This window comes from Alosa sapidissima, chromosome 17 (genome assembly GCF_018492685.1).
Source record: "Alosa sapidissima isolate fAloSap1 chromosome 17, fAloSap1.pri, whole genome shotgun sequence".
Lineage (NCBI taxonomy): Eukaryota > Metazoa > Chordata > Actinopteri > Clupeiformes > Clupeidae > Alosa > Alosa sapidissima.
Genome location: NC_055973.1, coordinates 7,307,240 through 7,325,203, shown reverse-complemented (window position 1 = coordinate 7,325,203; position 17,964 = coordinate 7,307,240). Strand labels below are relative to the sequence as shown.

The window sequence follows — 17,964 nt, the reverse complement described above, 5'->3', positions numbered from 1 at the left end:
AAGGATTCTTTATGCTTTGTGTTTGAAAAAAAAAAAAAAAAGACGACGCAGGCATTTTCTAATGTAATACATGTCGAGGACACGCTAAGCCAATATTTGACATTGGTAGATGCCACACATATGTTGTGCTGTGCGTAAGGCGCTCTGGCACGTCAGTAATGGATGACGGAGCACCTGAGAGCGCCATTCACGCGGCCATCAATTTGGTTTATGTGCCGCCCACAGGTGAAGTCAGCTGCCAAGGATATCCTCTTGTACCTGCTCAAAGGGAGATTAATGATGACAGCCGCGACTTGGAGCAAACTTAATGAGGCTCTTTACCCGGTCATCCCCGTCTTACAGGTAGGTGCTGCCTCCAGTCAAGCGCCTGGTGTATGCCAGCTTTGCAGGAGGAGGGGAGATCTAACATTTCTAATGTAGGCATTAGCAGATATTGTATAACTGTCTTGCAAGGATGTAGAGATACTACATTTTAGTTTTAAGCAGTATGTTTATCTGTGTTCTCCAATTAAATAAGTAATGCAAACCTTGCTTGTATAAAGTTCATAAATACAGACTGGGTTAGATTGAGCGCTGGTAATACAAATGGGGGAGGGGGGCATAAAAAAAATTCTCAATAAAACAGAAAGGTCATCAAAATTGATTACATTTTTCCAAGTGTTCTCTGTAATTGGACCGTCATTACAGAGGAGATGCAGAGAAGCACTTCTGCACACCCCTCTATGCATATTTATTCAATGTCGAGCTCAGCCAGCTCTCTGTGGACCTCTGTTGTTGGGAGACACTCTAAATCAAGTCTTTGTGTGTGTGTGTGTGTGTGTGTGTGTGTGTGTTCTAGAGTTATGCCGGCAGTGATGATGCCTTGGGAAACTGTATCCTGCTGATAAGTGAACCATCAGGCGAGGCAAGCGTTGGGATGAGTTCACATGCCGCCAAGCTACGTGCTGCACTCCGACTGCTGTTCTCCAAGCACCAGGCGTGAGTGTGTGTGTCTGTTTGTGCCCGTGCATTTGTGTGTGTGTGTGTGTATTAGTGAGTGTGTGTGTCTGTGCATGTGTGTGTGTGTGTGTGTGTGTTGCCAAGTTCATTACTAGACAGAAACACTTTAATTAAGTTTAATATGCGGGTGTGAGAGGCCTCCCATGGCGTCCATAAATGTTTGTCATCCCTCTCACTCTCAGCGCAGACTGGCATTGATCTGGCAGTAACTCCCATGAATGGGTAGAATCTCAACCCACTGATGAATGATTTGAATACTGTAGGCTAGTGAGCCATACATTGGAGCACAGTCAACACTCCAAAATGTTGGTTTAAAGCCAGGCACAGTACACGTTTCAGTCTGGTGCGATTGTTGTGCTCATACTGTACGTTTGACTGCTCACACTGCAAAGACAAACAACAAAAATTTCTGACATGCCAGAAATCCGGTCTGAACACTTAGTGGAGCTGGAACGTTAATTATGATTATATAGTCATATTGATAATAAAAATGCTGATATCAGAAAATAGATGGAAACTTAAGAAGCGTTCTACATCAAATGGTTCTTCATGTTGGCTCTATGGTGACCGATGATGATTGTGTGTGTGTGTGTGTTTGTGTTCAGAGCGCGAGCAGCAGCAGTGCAGCACCTGATCCCCCACCTGACGGGTGCTGACGGGGCCAGCAGCTCTCGCCCTGCCCTGGAGAGCAGCGCCATGTCCCAGCTGCCCTCCCTCTACCTGCTCAGCCTGGCCGTGGACCTCCGGCTCGACACCACCGACAAGTCCTTCCTCAAGGTAAACACAGATACACGGTCAGCTCCCTGTCTGACCCTCCACCCCCACCCCCCGCTGTAGTCTCCACAAGTTGTAGCTCAAACTGTTCATTCCTGTGAGTGCTTGCAACATATACTTAGCACTGGCTAGTACCACCAGTAGAAGCTGCAGAGTCTGTTTTGTAAAGGATTGACCGGACAGAGTGGCCATGCCAGAGGCCTTGAGTGACTGACCGGTCACAGAATAGACTTTGGGGCCCTTGTGGTACCATTGCTTACTATCAGGTGCCAATACCAGATGATGACCAGACTGAACCACAGCCCTCTCTCATGCTCTCATTAACTAGGTGAGAGGTATGGGTACATTAATGCATACATGCATATTACTTACTCAAATGTGAGCATTGTACTGTATTTGGTCTTCTCACACCCACAGGTGCATACTTGCATACTTCCCTCTTTTAAAGGGGTTTGCAATACAGTGTACTCTTTACAGTATATGCTTATGTGTTGCCCTATTCCCAGGTGGACTCTGTGAACAAGCTGTACAACATCTTCACCTCTGAGACGGTTGACCTGGTTCTCAGGAGGTCTGCCGTAGAGCAGCTGGTGGTCATCCTACAGGGTAAGATACTAGTACCACCACCCCCTAACAATATCCCCCAAAACACACCTCCAGTCTGTATCCACCTATAGTAATCAGCCCAGTGCCTCACTACTCTAACTAGAGCCACAGTTACAGTATGGAAGTTTAGTAAGTGTGTGCAGTTAAAGTAAGTGTTTTTTTAGTTAGAATTTTTCATATTAAATGTAAAGGTCAAAGGATCATGATGTTTAGTAGACACAGCAGGCACATACTCAAAACGATAAGTTTGGGAGTTGAACCTTGGCTGAACGATTGTTGTGTGGCTATGCTACCGCTGCTGCACCACGCCACAGCATTCTCATTAAGAAAATAAAAGTTAACAAGGTCTCATAATGTTTTGTACATTGAGAGGCAATGTTCTTGTGTTTCCAGACACAGCGATGCATGCAGCACTGAAGAGCCTCGGAATTGTCGAGAAAGTGATCAGCGTCATCAGTGACATTGTGAACAACGCCATGAAGGTACAACTGGATAGCTTCTCTGTTTGTTTTGTTTATCTAATTTAGTTTTTATTTCATTACCTTTTTTTTTTTTTGCTGAAATATAAAACCCATCCCACCAGCTGTGGGGTGAAGTCTGCGAGCCATGTGTTTGCATAGTCTCACATTACTCAAACGAAAAAAGCGTCCATGCACTCACTTGTTTAGGGTGTAAGCAAAACAGTAATTTCATTCCAATTTGCTGCGCTGAGCAATCTTTCCATCACGGCTTGGGATTTAGGTCGAAGGATGCCAAGCGGTTGAGAAAAAACAAAACAAAAAACAACAACACAAACAAAAACCTCTTTACAAAAACTTGTATTTTTCTTGCTGGCTGCAGGCACTTTCTCCATGTCAGGGCAAGCGTAATGGGAGTTAATGGTGTCAGACTCTTAATTTGTCACCTCTTGTCTAAGGAGTGCCTCCCCAGGCCTTGCCTGATAATTATGTTCCATTCATAACAAGGAAAAAGAACGAGAGGGAGAAAAGTGAGTACCGCTAATTAAAAAGATGTGAGACACAGGCCTTGCTGAAATGAGCCATGTTTGGGGGTCGCACTGCATAACAAGTCGGGTGTATTTCATTTGATTTTTTAGCACTGATTAACGCCTGTCTTTTCACTCGTTTAGCATGTCAGTGGTTGGCTGTGATCGTGATACAACCCCAGCCACATATAATTGCTCAGGGAAAAATTAGGTTTTATATTAGTCAAGAGGGTGCGTGTGTTTGTGCGTGTGCATGCACGTGTGGGGCTGTTGTGGCTGCTCTGTCGTCACAGAAGCATAGTTCTGTACTGTTTTTGGTTGACATCTGTCAAAGCAACACAAAGCATGACATGATATTGCATAAATCTCTGTCACAGAATAGCTTGGCAGCAATCTTCGAATGTTCTTCGTATGTTCTGGTTAACACGGAGAGGAATATACCATTTGGAGCGGTGGCATAGTTACTAAAATAGCAATTGGGGCAGTTCTAGCCTACTGGTTAGGGCTTCGGGCTTGGAACTGAAGGGTTGCCGGTTCGATCCCCGACCAGTGGGAACAGCTGAAGTGCCCTTGAGCACCTAAGGCACCTAATCACTCACTGCTCCCCGAGTGCCACTGGAGCGCCACAAGTATACTTGGCCGAGAATCCTGATTTACATTTACATTTACATTTTACAATTGAAAGCTATCGTAACACCCCCAATTATCACCACTTTTGTTCAGAAATTCTAAAACAACAATGTTTTTTAACACTTCAAAATAACATTTGCTAAATTAACCTGACATTTTTCAGTAGCCATAGGTGTGTAGATTTGAACAAAATCTGGTTTGTTTGTTAACGGGAGCATTTACTGCCTGAAATATCCGATTTTGTTTACCACGCTCGGAGTTATAGTGCTGGCCTGATGGGTCGCCTATTTACACCGTTTCAACGGCACATGAACAGTTAGACCGAGAATTCTCGTTGTGAAATTAAAATTCCACTGGAGCTCCAAGCGGTTGTGTACACGCAGCCTTACAACACTGTCTACAGCTCTTTGAGTCACGTTAAAATGTCATTTTTGGTACATAGCTAATTTAGATACACCTACAGTATGGTGTGGGTGGTTGCGTTTCTTTAGGAGTCTGCTGTCTTGGTTTGTATAGAAATTGATATTAAGTGACACATACACGCAAGACGGTGGAAATACGGGACCGACGGTAATAGGGGGAGTTCCGATATATAGTTTTGCATAAATGACCATCCACAGCCTGGTTTCAGATTCACAATATGAACTCTGATTTTTACAGTGAGCCTTATAAATGCTGACCTCTGTTGTTGTGGTGGCCTTTGCCTCTTGTCAAAGCAGCTTATCCAACAACACCTTTGTAGCATTTGTCCCAAACAATGTGTTGAGAAATGCCCTCTAGTAACATATTGCTCTAATATACACAAACTCCAAAACACACAAAGCTAAGTGTGACGCATGGGTGGTCACCCATGGGTGGTGTAAGCATTAACCCACGGTACCTTTCATACCTGCCAGTTACAGTATGAGTAAACACACACACACACACACACTCGCCACGCCTCTTATACCTGTGCCAGTAATATGTATGTGTGTGTGTGTGTGTGTGTGTGTGTGTGTGTGTGTGTGTGTGTGTGTGCGTGTGTGTGCGCGCGTGTGTGTGGGTGGGCAGAACACAGACTGCCTGCTGGAGCCGAGCCTGTCGGTGCTGAGGAAGCTGGTGTATGCAGACCCCACCCTGCGCCACAGCCTGGCGCAGAAGCCCCCCCTCCTGCTCACTCTGCTCAGAGGTAGGCTGCACTGAAACAACACACACACACACTTTCACATGGCCACACATACAATGTCAGATGTCAGACACTCAGTTATCCAAAATCATATGTAGAGGCATATGGATGAATAAATAATATATACCGTGGGTTCCCAACTGTTAGCCGCGGCTTATACATTGATTTTGCAAAATGTCTTCAGCTAGGAGGTTAATACACGGGGGCAGTTAATATGGTATTAGTATGGTTTTGTTTCTTTTAACTTGCATAAAACACAGTCCTGCGGCTTATACAACGGAAATGACTGTAGACAAGTAAATAAAGGTAGACTGATGGGTACACCTGTTTGTTTCACTCACACGCAGTCATTTGCACATTTCCCACCATTGCATTTATACTCATAATAGAAGGGTAGAGAGAGGTTTAGAGGGAGGCCGATAACAACACTGTCTGGAGTCACTCAAAGATACACACAGACACTCAGTGGGAAATCCTACTGCACCCAAAGCTCTCACAGTGAGAGTCATACCAACACAAACATACCCTTAGAAATACCTACCTTGCTATATCATCAAACTAGTATACATAGGTATGAATGGATGCAGATTTTGAGTAATGTTGAAATGGTGCATAAGTGGGCAGCCGTGGCCTACTGGTTAGCGCTTCGGACTTGTAACCGGAGGGTTGCCGGTTCGATCCCCGAGCAGTAGGCACGGCTGAAGTGCCCTTGAGCAAGGCACCTAACCCCTCACTGCTCCCCAAGCGCCGCTGTTGTTGCAGACAGCTCACTGCGCCGGGATTAGTGTGTGCTTCACCTCACTGTGTGTTCACTGTGTGCTGAGTGTGTTTCACTAATTCACGGATTGGGATAAATGCAGAGACCAAATTTCCCTCACGGGATCAAAAGAGTATATATACTTATGCTTATGCTTAAGTATATGAGAAGCAAAATTTCAAAGACAACCTCAAAGACGGTGACGAGGAAAGCAGAAAGTAGGTAAGAGGATGGAAAGTAAGTAAATGTAATTTCCAGTGCAGTGCCGTCTATTGCCTGACATTCTGTTGTGTTGTGTTCTGTTCGCATTATCCCTCATATCTAAGTGGGCCGATTGCAGACAGATTACATTATGTTTCCATCTGGCCGTTTGGAATATGCACGCACCCTCCGCAGCTTCCAGGTTGAGCTCTGGCAACAAATTTATCCTCCGCACATATGGATCAGATTGGATCAATGGGACCGGGGTGGAAAATTGGATCAATGACAGATCTCTTAATGCCTTTGACAATCGGCACAAACAAAACTGCCCGCCTATTTTTGTAGGCCGTGTTTAGCCTGAACAGGGTGACTTTGATGACTGTGATGGCGTATGTTATTCCCCCTGGACTGGATGAAAGTGGCGCTCATTCTGTCGTTATTTGAGAGCAATGAAACATCTGTGTTTGAGCAAATGTTTTGCTCTCGGGAGTACCAGGCTTCCGTGCCGTCCACTCCAGGTAACACCTGTGTCCCACTCGAGGCAGTCAATGACCCCCCTGGAGAACGCTTCCCACTACATTGGAAAGCCTGCCCCTTGAGAAGCCTTTCCTCCTCCAGGCCTTTTAGAGAATCACGTCGAGCTGCCTCTGAGGACTCTGGATTTATAGCCCCGCTCTCAACCACCTGAGGAAGAATAGTGAAGAAAGACTGTGTGTGTGAGTGTGTGTGTGTGTGTGTGTGTGTGTGTGTGTGTGTGTGTGTGTGTGTGTGTGTGTGTGTTTGTGTGTGTGTGTGTGTGTGTGTGTGTGTGTGTGTGTGTGTGTGTGTGTGTGTGTGTGTGTGTGTGTGTGTGTGTGTGAGAGAGTGTGCGTGTGTGTGCGTGTGTGTGCGTGTGTGTGCGTGTGTGTGTGTGTGTAGGAGTCTGTGTGTGTGTGAGCCTGTATATGTGTGTGAAAAGAGGATATTGCCTTTGATTGGTTGCCATTTACTTGAGAGTGTTGTCGTTTGTCTTCCTGTTGTGTGTCTCTGTGTGTGTGATTGCACGATGTGGTCGCAGCCTCGTTGATTCTGAGGGAGGGCGGCGAGGGAGGCGTGGTGGAGGTGGCCGCTCTCATGGCCTTACTGCTCTTTGATGAAATCGCCACCGTGGATGTGTGGTAAGCGCCTGCACTTTGCCATTTATCATCCAGACACACATGTTCACGCACTCTCACAACACTGGCGCAGGCAGACACACACACACACACACATACAGTACACACACACACTTGCATACTCACACTCACATGTAAAAAGAAATTGATTGAAACCATTCAGTCTTGATTTTGCAAGTCAATTCACACTTTTATTTCAAGGAATATTGGACGAAAGAAGAGGAGCGAAAGCAAGTGGGAGAATTCTGAGTTCTGTAACATTTGGCAGTGTTTTACTTTTTAGTTCTTGTCCAAATCATCTGTGTATTTCTCTCGTTTTCCCCCAGTGGATCCGTTTAATCAAAGTTTCTGTGTGTTGGCAGCTAAAGCCGTGCCCTTGTCATTCTGCCATATTCCTCTGAGCTGCAGTGCTGCATTCAGTCAGGAAGACTCCATTAAAGGCAGCATTGCCTCAGTGCAGTTTTGACAGACACAGATTGAAACTTGAGACAGTCCCTGTCAATAACTTGAAGCGAACACCTGAAATCTTAGACAAAGAGTGCTTAGATTCTCTCAACAAATAGTTTGCAATCAATTACTAGTGTCTCCATGTTGGAGCAAGAAAAACAAACCAAAGACTAGAAAGTCCATCGATCTGCCACTGTATTCAACATAGTCTCAAAGCATTTCATCAGTAAAATGCCCGAAGTGGGAGATATAGAGATACAAGTGTTTCATCAGTGTAGTGATAGTCATGCCTTTGAAGATTAATTGCGGATGTACTTAAAAACGGTAGAATGTGGTGATGAACGGTGAACAGGTTTCTGTGTGTGAGTGTGTGTGTGTGTGAGTGTGTGAAAAAGCCATCTCCTCCTTTGTTCAGTACAGCCTGTCAGCTGACGCAAAGTGTTGGCAATATGAGATGTGGCTTTGGCACTGGAAAGCTCAGATACTAATTTAGTTGTTTGTTTATTTGTTTGTTTGTTGTTGTCACCTCGTCTTCATCAGGACGGACAGAGCAGATGGCAGTCCTGAGACAAGCCTGTCTTCGTTTTCTCTCCCTGTCTCTGTCATCCGCAGGTAACACCCCCCCCCATCCCATAATATCTCATTCCGCTGCTACTGCTGGTAGAGGATATGTCTGCTGAACCTAGACACACAGACTTCCTGAACATTAATTTATTTACACATAGGCAATCCAAATAGCGTTTGGTACTTTTGCACTAAAAACATAGTCATATACAGTGCTGTGCAAAAGTCTTGAGCAACAATTCAATTTGTTGTTTTAGCAATGTTATGATGACCATATCTGTATGTCTCATCATCTTTTTTTAGAATACAACCAGAAGAGATATAAAAGTGTTTTATGCATCCATTAGATTAGTTGTTTTTACGGTGATAATGACGTTGTAGTCTCGAGAGGGGGAATCTGATGACGTGTAGTTTGAGTTGAGGAGGTGTTATTAATGCTTTTATCCATTTCTCAGAACAGTGTACCTGGGTAGATGGCTAGATTATAGATGGATGGCTGGACAGAGAGATAGAGACCAAAGGATATTTAGGAAAAATGTGTAAAGTACGGTATACATGTTATCCGCATGTGAGCACAAAGCAGTGACCTATATAATGTAAGCAGTCTTCTCTACCTGTTGAGCTAGAAGTCTGCACAGTACCTGGACTGACTGGCCTGGTGTCTGTCCTCCCTCAGGTACAATCTCCCATTCCAACCTGCGTCTCATCACGTGGTCAGTCCCTACTGCTGTGTGCTACCCCCCTATGCTGACCTGGTGAGCCTGAAGCCGGCCTGGCACATGCTGCAGCTGGCCTGGAACAGAGCGTGGCATTCTGGGATAGATAACCTCCTGGAGGAGCTGAGGGGAAATGGGAGCGATGTTCCCAAGTAAGACACACCGGCCTGTGTGTCACATACACTTGCTAGTGATTGTGTTTGTGTATGTATGTACTGTATGTATCTCTGGGTTTGTGTTACCACCAGACTATGCATCTTCGGGTGTATCATATTTGTAAGGAGGACATGTACTGGTCAACACTCTGGTCACACGCCACAGTCCACTTTCCCAACTCGGCCACTCCTGTGTCCTCTTGTCCTCGTCGGATCATGTGTCCTTCCGCAGGGGCCTTCCCAAAGTTAACCAAGTCTCCCAGCGTGTTTAAATGAGCCGTCGCCAGGGAGAAGCCTCATAAGAGCAGCATCTGCTGCTAATCTGTCTTCATTTGCCTCTGATGTGACGTAATATAAACAAATGGGCCTCACTAGCATTCACTCTTTAATGCAATTAAGCCGAGAGCTCTCCAGACTCAGAAGGTCTCTACACGTTAGCCATTGTTTCCTGTCAAAAGTCATTAACTGCGGAGTGAGTGAAAGTGGGTCTTATTTTTTCCTCTCACACTTCCTTTTTTTCCCTGCTGTGTGAAGCACGGAGGCCTCCTTCGTTAGAGAGGCACTTATTTTTTTGTTATTGTCTCCCACTGCGCACTAAAAGTTCAGGAGACATGTCTTTGAACTAGATTGTCTTTTTTTTCCCCCTCCACTTTTTTCCTGTCTTATTCATGGAAGCTGCTGCCACTGCAGACGCCATTGTTTTTATTTTGCAGCTGAATGTTTTTAAACACAGAGCGAAATTCTCTGGTGGAAAGCTTGTCTGTCTCTTTCATGATGAATTGTATTTTTGTGCTGTGTGTGTGCTGTGTGTGTGTGTGTGTGTGTGTGTGTGTGTGTTTGTGTTTGTGTGTTTGAGGAAAAGAGAAGCCAAAGAGTCTAGAGGCTACCAGAGTCTGTCTGTCTTCCATAGGAAGTTTTCCAAAAGCGCCCACGTCAGCTCACTCAGGTGTCTGACAAAAAAGGTTTAACAAAACAAAGCAAAACGACAAACGAAAACAAAATAAAGGCAAAGAAAACATTTATAGAGAAAGAGGTCATTTCTTTCCGCCACTGCTGATCAGTCTACCATCTTGAAAAGAACCCACACAGAAAGAGGTCAAGGATTTGATCTATCCATCATCATCTTTGCTCTTCCTTGATAGCTCCATGGTGGAAATAAGAAAAGCACCGATAGAGATAAATATTGTGATCAATGTTGTGGCCTTTCTGATGCTGGACTGTCTTCTTTCCTTCCCCTTTGAGGTTTCATGGTCGAAAAAAACCCTCCTTAGAAGAAGGTCAATATTGTTACGTTGGTCCCTTCTGATCTTGCTCCATAATCTTTCCTGTTCCTTAAAGGTTCCATTGCAAAATATAATATGGGGGTGGTGCAAGTAAGTGGCTTAGTGACATACCTGGGTAAGATACCTCCAGACAGACATTCTCCTAGCAAAGCATAGCCATTGTGTTAAATGTTCCAAATGTAAAGCACTTTTAACTGCATCAAACGTATTATTATTATTATTATTATTATTATTATTATTATTGGGCGCCATAGGGTATCGTCCTTTGGCTTGGTCATGTTAGGCATGTGGGGGAAAAGCGCAAAAAATACACAGAAAGAATAGTCACTTCTTCCCATCTTCAGAGAGATATCATTTCTTCTCAGCATGATCACTTCCTGATCAGTCATCATCATCGTTCCTTGTTCCCTTCAGGTTCCATGGCGACCTGGTATTGTCAGCTACCCAGGCCGTTCTGCTGAGGGTCAGTCACATCAGGCAGGGACTGCAGGACTGCGTCCAGGCCGTGCTGACCGCCGGCTGCCACGGTCAGGCAGGGCTAGCCCTGGCCAGGATGAGGCTGTACCTGCTGACCGACCAGCTGGCCCTCAAACAGGGGGCCCACAACAGCCCGGCCCTGCTCAGGGGCCTCAGCTGGCAACAGGCCCTGGAGAGGTGAGCAACTCCTGACCTGGACTGGGTCCCAGAACCAGTGGTGGGCTTGTGGGTCAGCGCTAGGCTATTTTTTTTATTCTTCTTTAGGGATATTATTTAAACATATGACCACACTGTTATGTGCATAGATTTTTTAGTTGCAATATATTGTTTGTCAGAGGTCTTGTGGCGTACATCAGAATAGATGTAAAGGGGTTAACTCCTCTAAGGAAGACATTTTCTTTCTTATGATTCTTGAGTAGCTTTGAAATGCAGAAATCAGAATAGAGTAGACCATTATGTAAAGATGTTGGCTGTTAGTCTGGTGGTTACTCTGGAGTGATCGATTTGGCCACACTGCTCTGTCTATAGATCTTTAACTTGCAGTATATTATACAGTTTGGCACTGCTCATGTTAGCATATATCAGAACAGATAAAGGGGGTAGCCTATGTCTATATTAGACCTAATACGATCCATCGCTATGCTAACAAAGCAGTGAAACCAAGTTAATTAATGGATTTATTACAGTATAGTAAACAGTGAAGAACAGTTAAAACATTACCTGAGGAACATATTGTGAAAGCATATAAAATATCTTATATGATGTATAGTATTAAGTTTATTAATTAGGTGTTCATTAATACTCAGTAATTAAAATCACTTCATATGAATTGTAAAATTCACTTTATGCTGGTGCCCTATCGGCAGATCATGTAACGTGGGTTCTAAATGAGAAGATCAAGTGTAATGTGGGTTCTAAATTCCACCCGGCAGGTTTCTGCAGGTGCAGCCGGCGTGTGCTGAGGACGAGCGGCTTCTGGGGGAGATCGTGGCCTTCCTCAACGCCTTCTTCAGCCAGCACCAGCCCGAGTCTGCCTCGCACTCAGACGACCCTGACCTCCGCTGGATCCTCCAGCTCCTCCTCAAACAGGTGAAGGGGCCTTCAGATACCATTCACATCATCAAGCCATCACTGCGCTCTGAAACCCTCTGAAGCTCTGTCATCTTCTGTGGCTTGCACCACACAATGATAGTCTGTGCTCTCACACCAGAGTTCGCTATTGTTGAACCTTAATCACGACTACCAATACTATTTTGACAAATACTATTTTGGGCTAATCCCAGTAGCCAGCGCAGTGTCAATCGCTTTGTTTCTGAACAACCGGCATCACTGCGCTCTGAAACCTTATTATGTCGAATGGATAACACTACACCACAATGTTTTGTTGTTACATTCATCAAAGCATACAGCTAGCTTGATCTCAAACCACTGACACTGTCAATATTGTTGAACTTTAACCACGGCACGCTGTGGTGGATGCCATTTACGCACACTGCTTCGTATCTGATAGGGCCTTTACTCTGCATCGCATCCCCAGCTGCGCCCCCCCCGCGCATCCCCCACAATTGACAGTCCTCGCACTCCGACGTGAGGAGCATTCGTCCGGTGTGCTTTTTTGATTACTCTGAGCACTCCCCGCCATCCTAGAACAATAAAACGCCCAGTCTGCTACTGTAATTGGGTTTAGGTTTTTATACCCACCTCTCCCAAGCAGCAGAGACTGTTTATTTAATACGCAGGGGGAATAAATCACGGCGCCAAACCATGCAAGCACATTAATGTCCCATTACAACAGAAAAGAAAGAGCCATGTTTACGGTTTTGTTTTCTTTTTTCCTTTTGTTTTGTTATTTCCTCTCTAATTTATTTATTGTCACTACTCTATGTTGTCTCTGTTTTCATTTCCCTGTGAAGTTAATTCCTCCCTCTCTCTCTCTCTCTAGCTCTCTCTCGTGTGTTTATGGCGGGGTGTAATGAGTCTCACCCTGCCTCATTAGTGTGTGCAGAGCACAGCTAACACATGTGCAAGAGCAGGAGCATAGACACAGGTGCTGGAGATGCCTGGCAGGGATTATGCTGATTAGACTTTGCATGTTTCCCCCTGTCATTTCTCAAGTGTTGCTTAAACATCTGCGTGTGTGTGTGTGTGTGTGTGTGTGTGTGTGTGTGTGTGTGTGTGTGTGTGTGAGGAGGTGTGGGTGGTAGTGTGAAAGAAACACAAGCGTACATGCATGTTTGTGTAGCTACATGTGCATTGCTATATGTAACAGTGTGGAAACTGCTGTCTCCTTAAGAGACCAGGACAAGTGAGGATTCTGATTGGTTTGGTTTGATGCTGTCTTTCTTTGGTGTGTGCACTCATACACATACACCCACACACACATACAGAAATACACACATACTTAGACACACAAACACACACATGCGCAGGCACAAAATTGTGCAGAAACGTACAGAGACAAATGCACACACGCGCGCGCACACATACACATACATACATGAACAGACCCACAAATGTTTGTGAGATGATTGACAGTTCATATCATTAAGCCTATGCCACTATGCCCTGTCTCATATTTGTGTGTCTGGGCACTTGTATGCCATTGTCTCTGCGTATATATTCGTGTATTATGCATTGTTGTGTGACTGTGTGTGTGTGTGTGTGTGTGTGTGTGTGTGTGTGTGTGTGTGTGTGTGTGTGTGTGTGTGTGTGTGTGTGTGTGTGTGTGTGTGTGTGTCAATGTCACCTCCTGCAGGAGCCCAGCACCTTGTTGAACCTTCTCCTGCACTCTGAGTCTTCATCACACACACAGCCCCACACCCACCCACCCCCAAACACTCGTGCAGATGAGGAGGGAGAGGAGGAGACTCGGGCCCTGGTGTCCCAGCGTCTTCAGAGGGAGATGACAGGCCTCCTCATCACCCTCATGCAGCTCCTCCAGCACACCTGTGACAGGTAACAAAACACACACACACACACACACACACACACACACACACACACACACACACCGTCACCTCTGTGGGGATCCATATATAGAATCGTGGGGTTGTCTGAGTCATGTACGGAGAGCAGGAGAGGAGAGCAGAGCTCATTTGGAGAAAGTTTTCTTCGCTACACCCTTTTTCACCCTCACCGGCTACCTCTTCCTCTGTCTGCTTCTCTCTGTATATTTCTCTCTTTTTCTCATTCTATCTCAGTCTTTCCTGCTTGTTCTCTATCTCTCTATTGTACTGTAATCTCTGTCTCTTGTCTCTCTCTCTCTCTCTCTCTCTCTCTCTCTCTCTCTCTCTCTCTCTCTCTCTCTGTCTCTTTCTATTGCCCTGTTGCTCTATTTCACTTTTTCTCTGCCACTTTATCACACAAACATTCTCTCTCTCTCTCTTGCTCTCTCTCTCTCTCTCTCTCTCTCTCTCTCTCTCTCTTTGTCTCCCACTCACTCACTCTCTCACACACACACACACACACACACACACACACACACACACACACACACACACACACACACACACACTAGTACAGGATACCTCTTTTTATTTTGCTTCTCTGTGTTACCTGGGGTCCATTGGTATGCAGAGCGCGTTGAAGACGGGAGGGAGGTACCACTTGTGGGTGTGTTCAGTGGGCCACTCATTTGTTTGATCCCGGTGACTGCAGCAAGGACAAACCGACGCCCACAGCACCGGCGTTCAGGAGAAACGGCTCTCAGGAATCTCCACTGTCGACAAGATGCACGAACCCATCTGCCCCATGCTCATCCATTTCCTCCCAAACCCAACAGCAGCAGGCGCTCTCTGGACGAACTCCCTGCTTTCTGCCTGCGTAGAAAAGCAGCCCAACTCGTAGCGATACATCATGACAACGCTGGTTTAATCAGAATCCAATTAGAGCTCCATTTGAGGCTCTGTCTAAGTAACTGCAGGCCTCGGAAGCATTAATATCTTTGATGCGATGCTCCTATTATTCGTTGGTGAAGAAGGGATATCGTTAACTCATTTTTCAAACTGCCTGTGGAGCCGAATTAAAGTTTTTTTAGACTTGCAGAACCCCACACGTCAGAGCACACACTGCCAGTCGTACGTTACGGGGGCAAAAATAATCTAAAACATTGACATCCCGATATGAAAGGCACGGAAGCGTTTAGTCTGACGAGTTTGATAAACGTAAAAAACGTTTTTGTTTCTGGAAGACTGCTCTTTCCTTACCTCAAAGGCCCCCTCTGCTGAATTAATGAGTCTCTCTGCCGCCCCACGCCGCAGAAATGGGTATCTGGTTGAATCGGGGAACAGAAACCTTAATCGGTTATTAAAAAATGACACCCTCAGGGCGCTCTCGAGCAAACCCAATGTCTGAGCCACACACACACACACACACAGATGGTGAAGGCTGGAATACCCAATGTCCTGTGAAGGTAAACCCACCGAGGGCTTCTCTAATGTGTGTGACCTGGGTTAGGTATGACTAATACCTGTCTCTCTCTGCTTCTTCCTCTCCAGTTCTCTCTCTTCTCTCTCTCTCTCTCTCCAGTTCTCTCTCTCTCTTCTCTCTCTCCAGTTCTCTCTCTCTCGTTTGGTTCCGTCGGTCTGTTTTGGTGTTTTAATGTGTTCTCTGTCTCTCAACTATTTATACTTTCTTTCATATCTGGCTTCTCACTCTGTGTGTCCATCTGTCCATCTCTACCTCCCTTTGCCCAATCCTTTCTTTTTCTCTGCCTCACTCTCACACTCTCTCTCTCTCTTTCATTTTGACAGATAATAGAGGAATTTGGCACGTCAGTCTTTGTGTTTCTCTCTCCCCCTCTCTCTCACACACACTCTGCCTCACTGTTTGTAACCTTCTTTATGCACCTTTTATCCCCATGAAATTAGCCATGAGCACTGACATGATGTTAAGCCTAAATGAATAACCCCCCCTCCTCCTCTCTATCTCTCTCGCTCGCTCTCTCTCTCTCTCTCTCTCTCTCTCTCTCTCTCTCTCCTCTCTCTCTCTCTCTCTCTCAAATCAAAGCAAAGCAAATAAAATGCAGTCATTGTTGCCATTGGCTACAGGTATAACATGTTGGGTATCAACTTAATATTGATCTCTCTCTCCCTCCTTTCTTTCTTTCTTTCTCTCCCTCCCTCTCTCTCTCTCTCTCTCTCTCTCTCCCTCCCTCTGTGTGCTACATGTAGTGTGTGTGTGACGTTGGCGAGTGTGTTGGAGTCGGTGCTGGCGCAGCGTCTGCTGCAGCGCCTGCGTGTGTCCGAGGCACCACGCTTCTACGGCCTGCCCTCGCTGGAGCGCACCCTGCGCAGCATGAAGCACCTGACCGCCCTGCCCGGCTGGAGCACACACTCACCGCAGCAGGAGCTGGACACACACACCCTCTGCCTGAAATACCTAAGTGGGCTACTGGAGGTACACACACACACACACACACACACACACACACACACACACACACACACACACACACACACACACACACACACACACACACACACACACAGGGTGAGAGAGCATGGCCACCAGCCTCCCTAAGTGTTGCTATGGGATACGTGTGTGTGTGTGTTTGGTCTCTGAGCTCCAGAGGGCCCAGCTGTTCCTCCTGGGCCATAAAGCCTCTCTTAATGACTCTTATTAACCACCATGTGTACAGACTACAAATGACCCCTCTCTCCTTCCTCTCTTGTCCCCTCTCTATCCCTCTCTCCCTCTACACCCCTCCTTCCTCTTATCTCCTTCTCCATCACTCTGTCTCCTCTTTTCCTCTCTTGTTCCTTCTCTATCCCTCTCTCCACTCCACCTCATTCTCTTCCTCCTCACCTTTCCCTCTCTATCCCTTCCTTACCCTCTGCCTCCTCTTCTATTCTCTCCACTCCTACTCTCTTCTCTTCCCTCTCTACATCCTTCCTCTCTACCTCTCAATGCCTCTATCCATTCATTTCTCCCTTCTGCTTACTCTGCATTCCTCCCCCTCCCTCTCTCCATCTCTTCTTTTTTTCTTTGTTCTACTTCTCTCCCTCTAACTCCCTACATCCCTTTCCCTACATATCCTTCTTTACCTCCTATATCTCCTCTTTCTCTCTCTCCACCCACCTCTCACTCTGCTCTCTCCCTTCTGATATCCCTTCCTCTCTCCATCCTCTCTCACCTCCACCTCCTCTATTCCTCTATCTACCCTCTTTCCCTCCATCCCCCCCTCTTTCCTTCCTCTATCCTCTCTCAACTGTTCCCTTTCTCCCTCCCTTCTTCCCTCCTCTTCTCCTTCCCTTCTGTTCACCCCCTCAGGTAATCTCCTCCTTCTACGTGGAGTGGGGGGGCAACTCCATGTCCTTCATGGGTAAAGGCGTCACCAAGAATGCAATCATCTGTCTGCTGCACCTCTCCCATGAGATGATCGCCCAGAGTAGAGATAAGGTGTGTGTGTGTGTGTGTGTGTGTGTGTGTGTGTGTGTGTGTGTGTGTGTGTGATAACTTCTAAATCACAGACCATTACTGTCTTCATTGCTTGGGATATTCTTTGTTTTGATCATTGTTGTAGGCACTTCAGTTGTGTGTATGTATTGATTTGTATGTGTTTTATAATCCAAACACTTCTAAAACAACCATTTGACCAATAATGAAAAAGAAAACACACATACCATGGGATTGAACAAGCAAAGAATTGCTTTCAGCCAGTGTATGTGTGTGTGTTCAGTTGTGTATGTGTGGGCGTGCTGTGCGTGCGTGGCAGTGGAAGTATGTTAATGCCGCCTGTGTGCCAACTTGTCATTTCCATAATTTAACATGCTGGTCTGACACACATGTGCATGTCTCCCTCAAGGGAGAGAAATGGGGTGGAAGACCCCTATCAGCTGGCCCCAGTGTGTGTGTGTGTGTGTGTGTGTGTGTGTGAGTGACATGCATACACATTTGTTTATGTTTGTGAGATGGAGCCTGTGTTTATTTTACTGGTCTGAGTGTGATTTGAATGTTGATATCCATGGTTGTGTTTTTGACATGTCTGTGTGTGACTGCTCTGAGTATGATGTCTGACTGTAATGTGTATTTGCTTGTGTTTGTGTATATT

General features: G+C 45.7%; 1 protein-coding gene across 2 annotated transcripts in view; it reads left to right on the top strand.

The window, feature by feature from the left end:
- Positions 1–17,964, top strand: part of rttn (rotatin) — a 58,900-nt gene that overhangs the window by 10,021 nt on the left and 30,915 nt on the right. For both annotated transcript variants that reach the window (XM_042067269.1, XM_042067270.1), the window contains exons 16-29: positions 226–342; positions 839–978; positions 1,605–1,776; positions 2,280–2,379; positions 2,773–2,861; positions 5,045–5,162; positions 7,175–7,274; positions 8,259–8,330; positions 8,959–9,150; positions 10,851–11,090; positions 11,846–12,002; positions 13,669–13,868; positions 16,085–16,310; positions 17,184–17,312. In XM_042067269.1, coding sequence (XP_041923203.1) covers positions 226–342; positions 839–978; positions 1,605–1,776; positions 2,280–2,379; positions 2,773–2,861; positions 5,045–5,162; positions 7,175–7,274; positions 8,259–8,330; positions 8,959–9,150; positions 10,851–11,090; positions 11,846–12,002; positions 13,669–13,868; positions 16,085–16,310; positions 17,184–17,312 — 2,052 coding nt within the window. The remainder of the gene's footprint in view (positions 1–225; positions 343–838; positions 979–1,604; positions 1,777–2,279; positions 2,380–2,772; positions 2,862–5,044; positions 5,163–7,174; positions 7,275–8,258; positions 8,331–8,958; positions 9,151–10,850; positions 11,091–11,845; positions 12,003–13,668; positions 13,869–16,084; positions 16,311–17,183; positions 17,313–17,964) is intronic.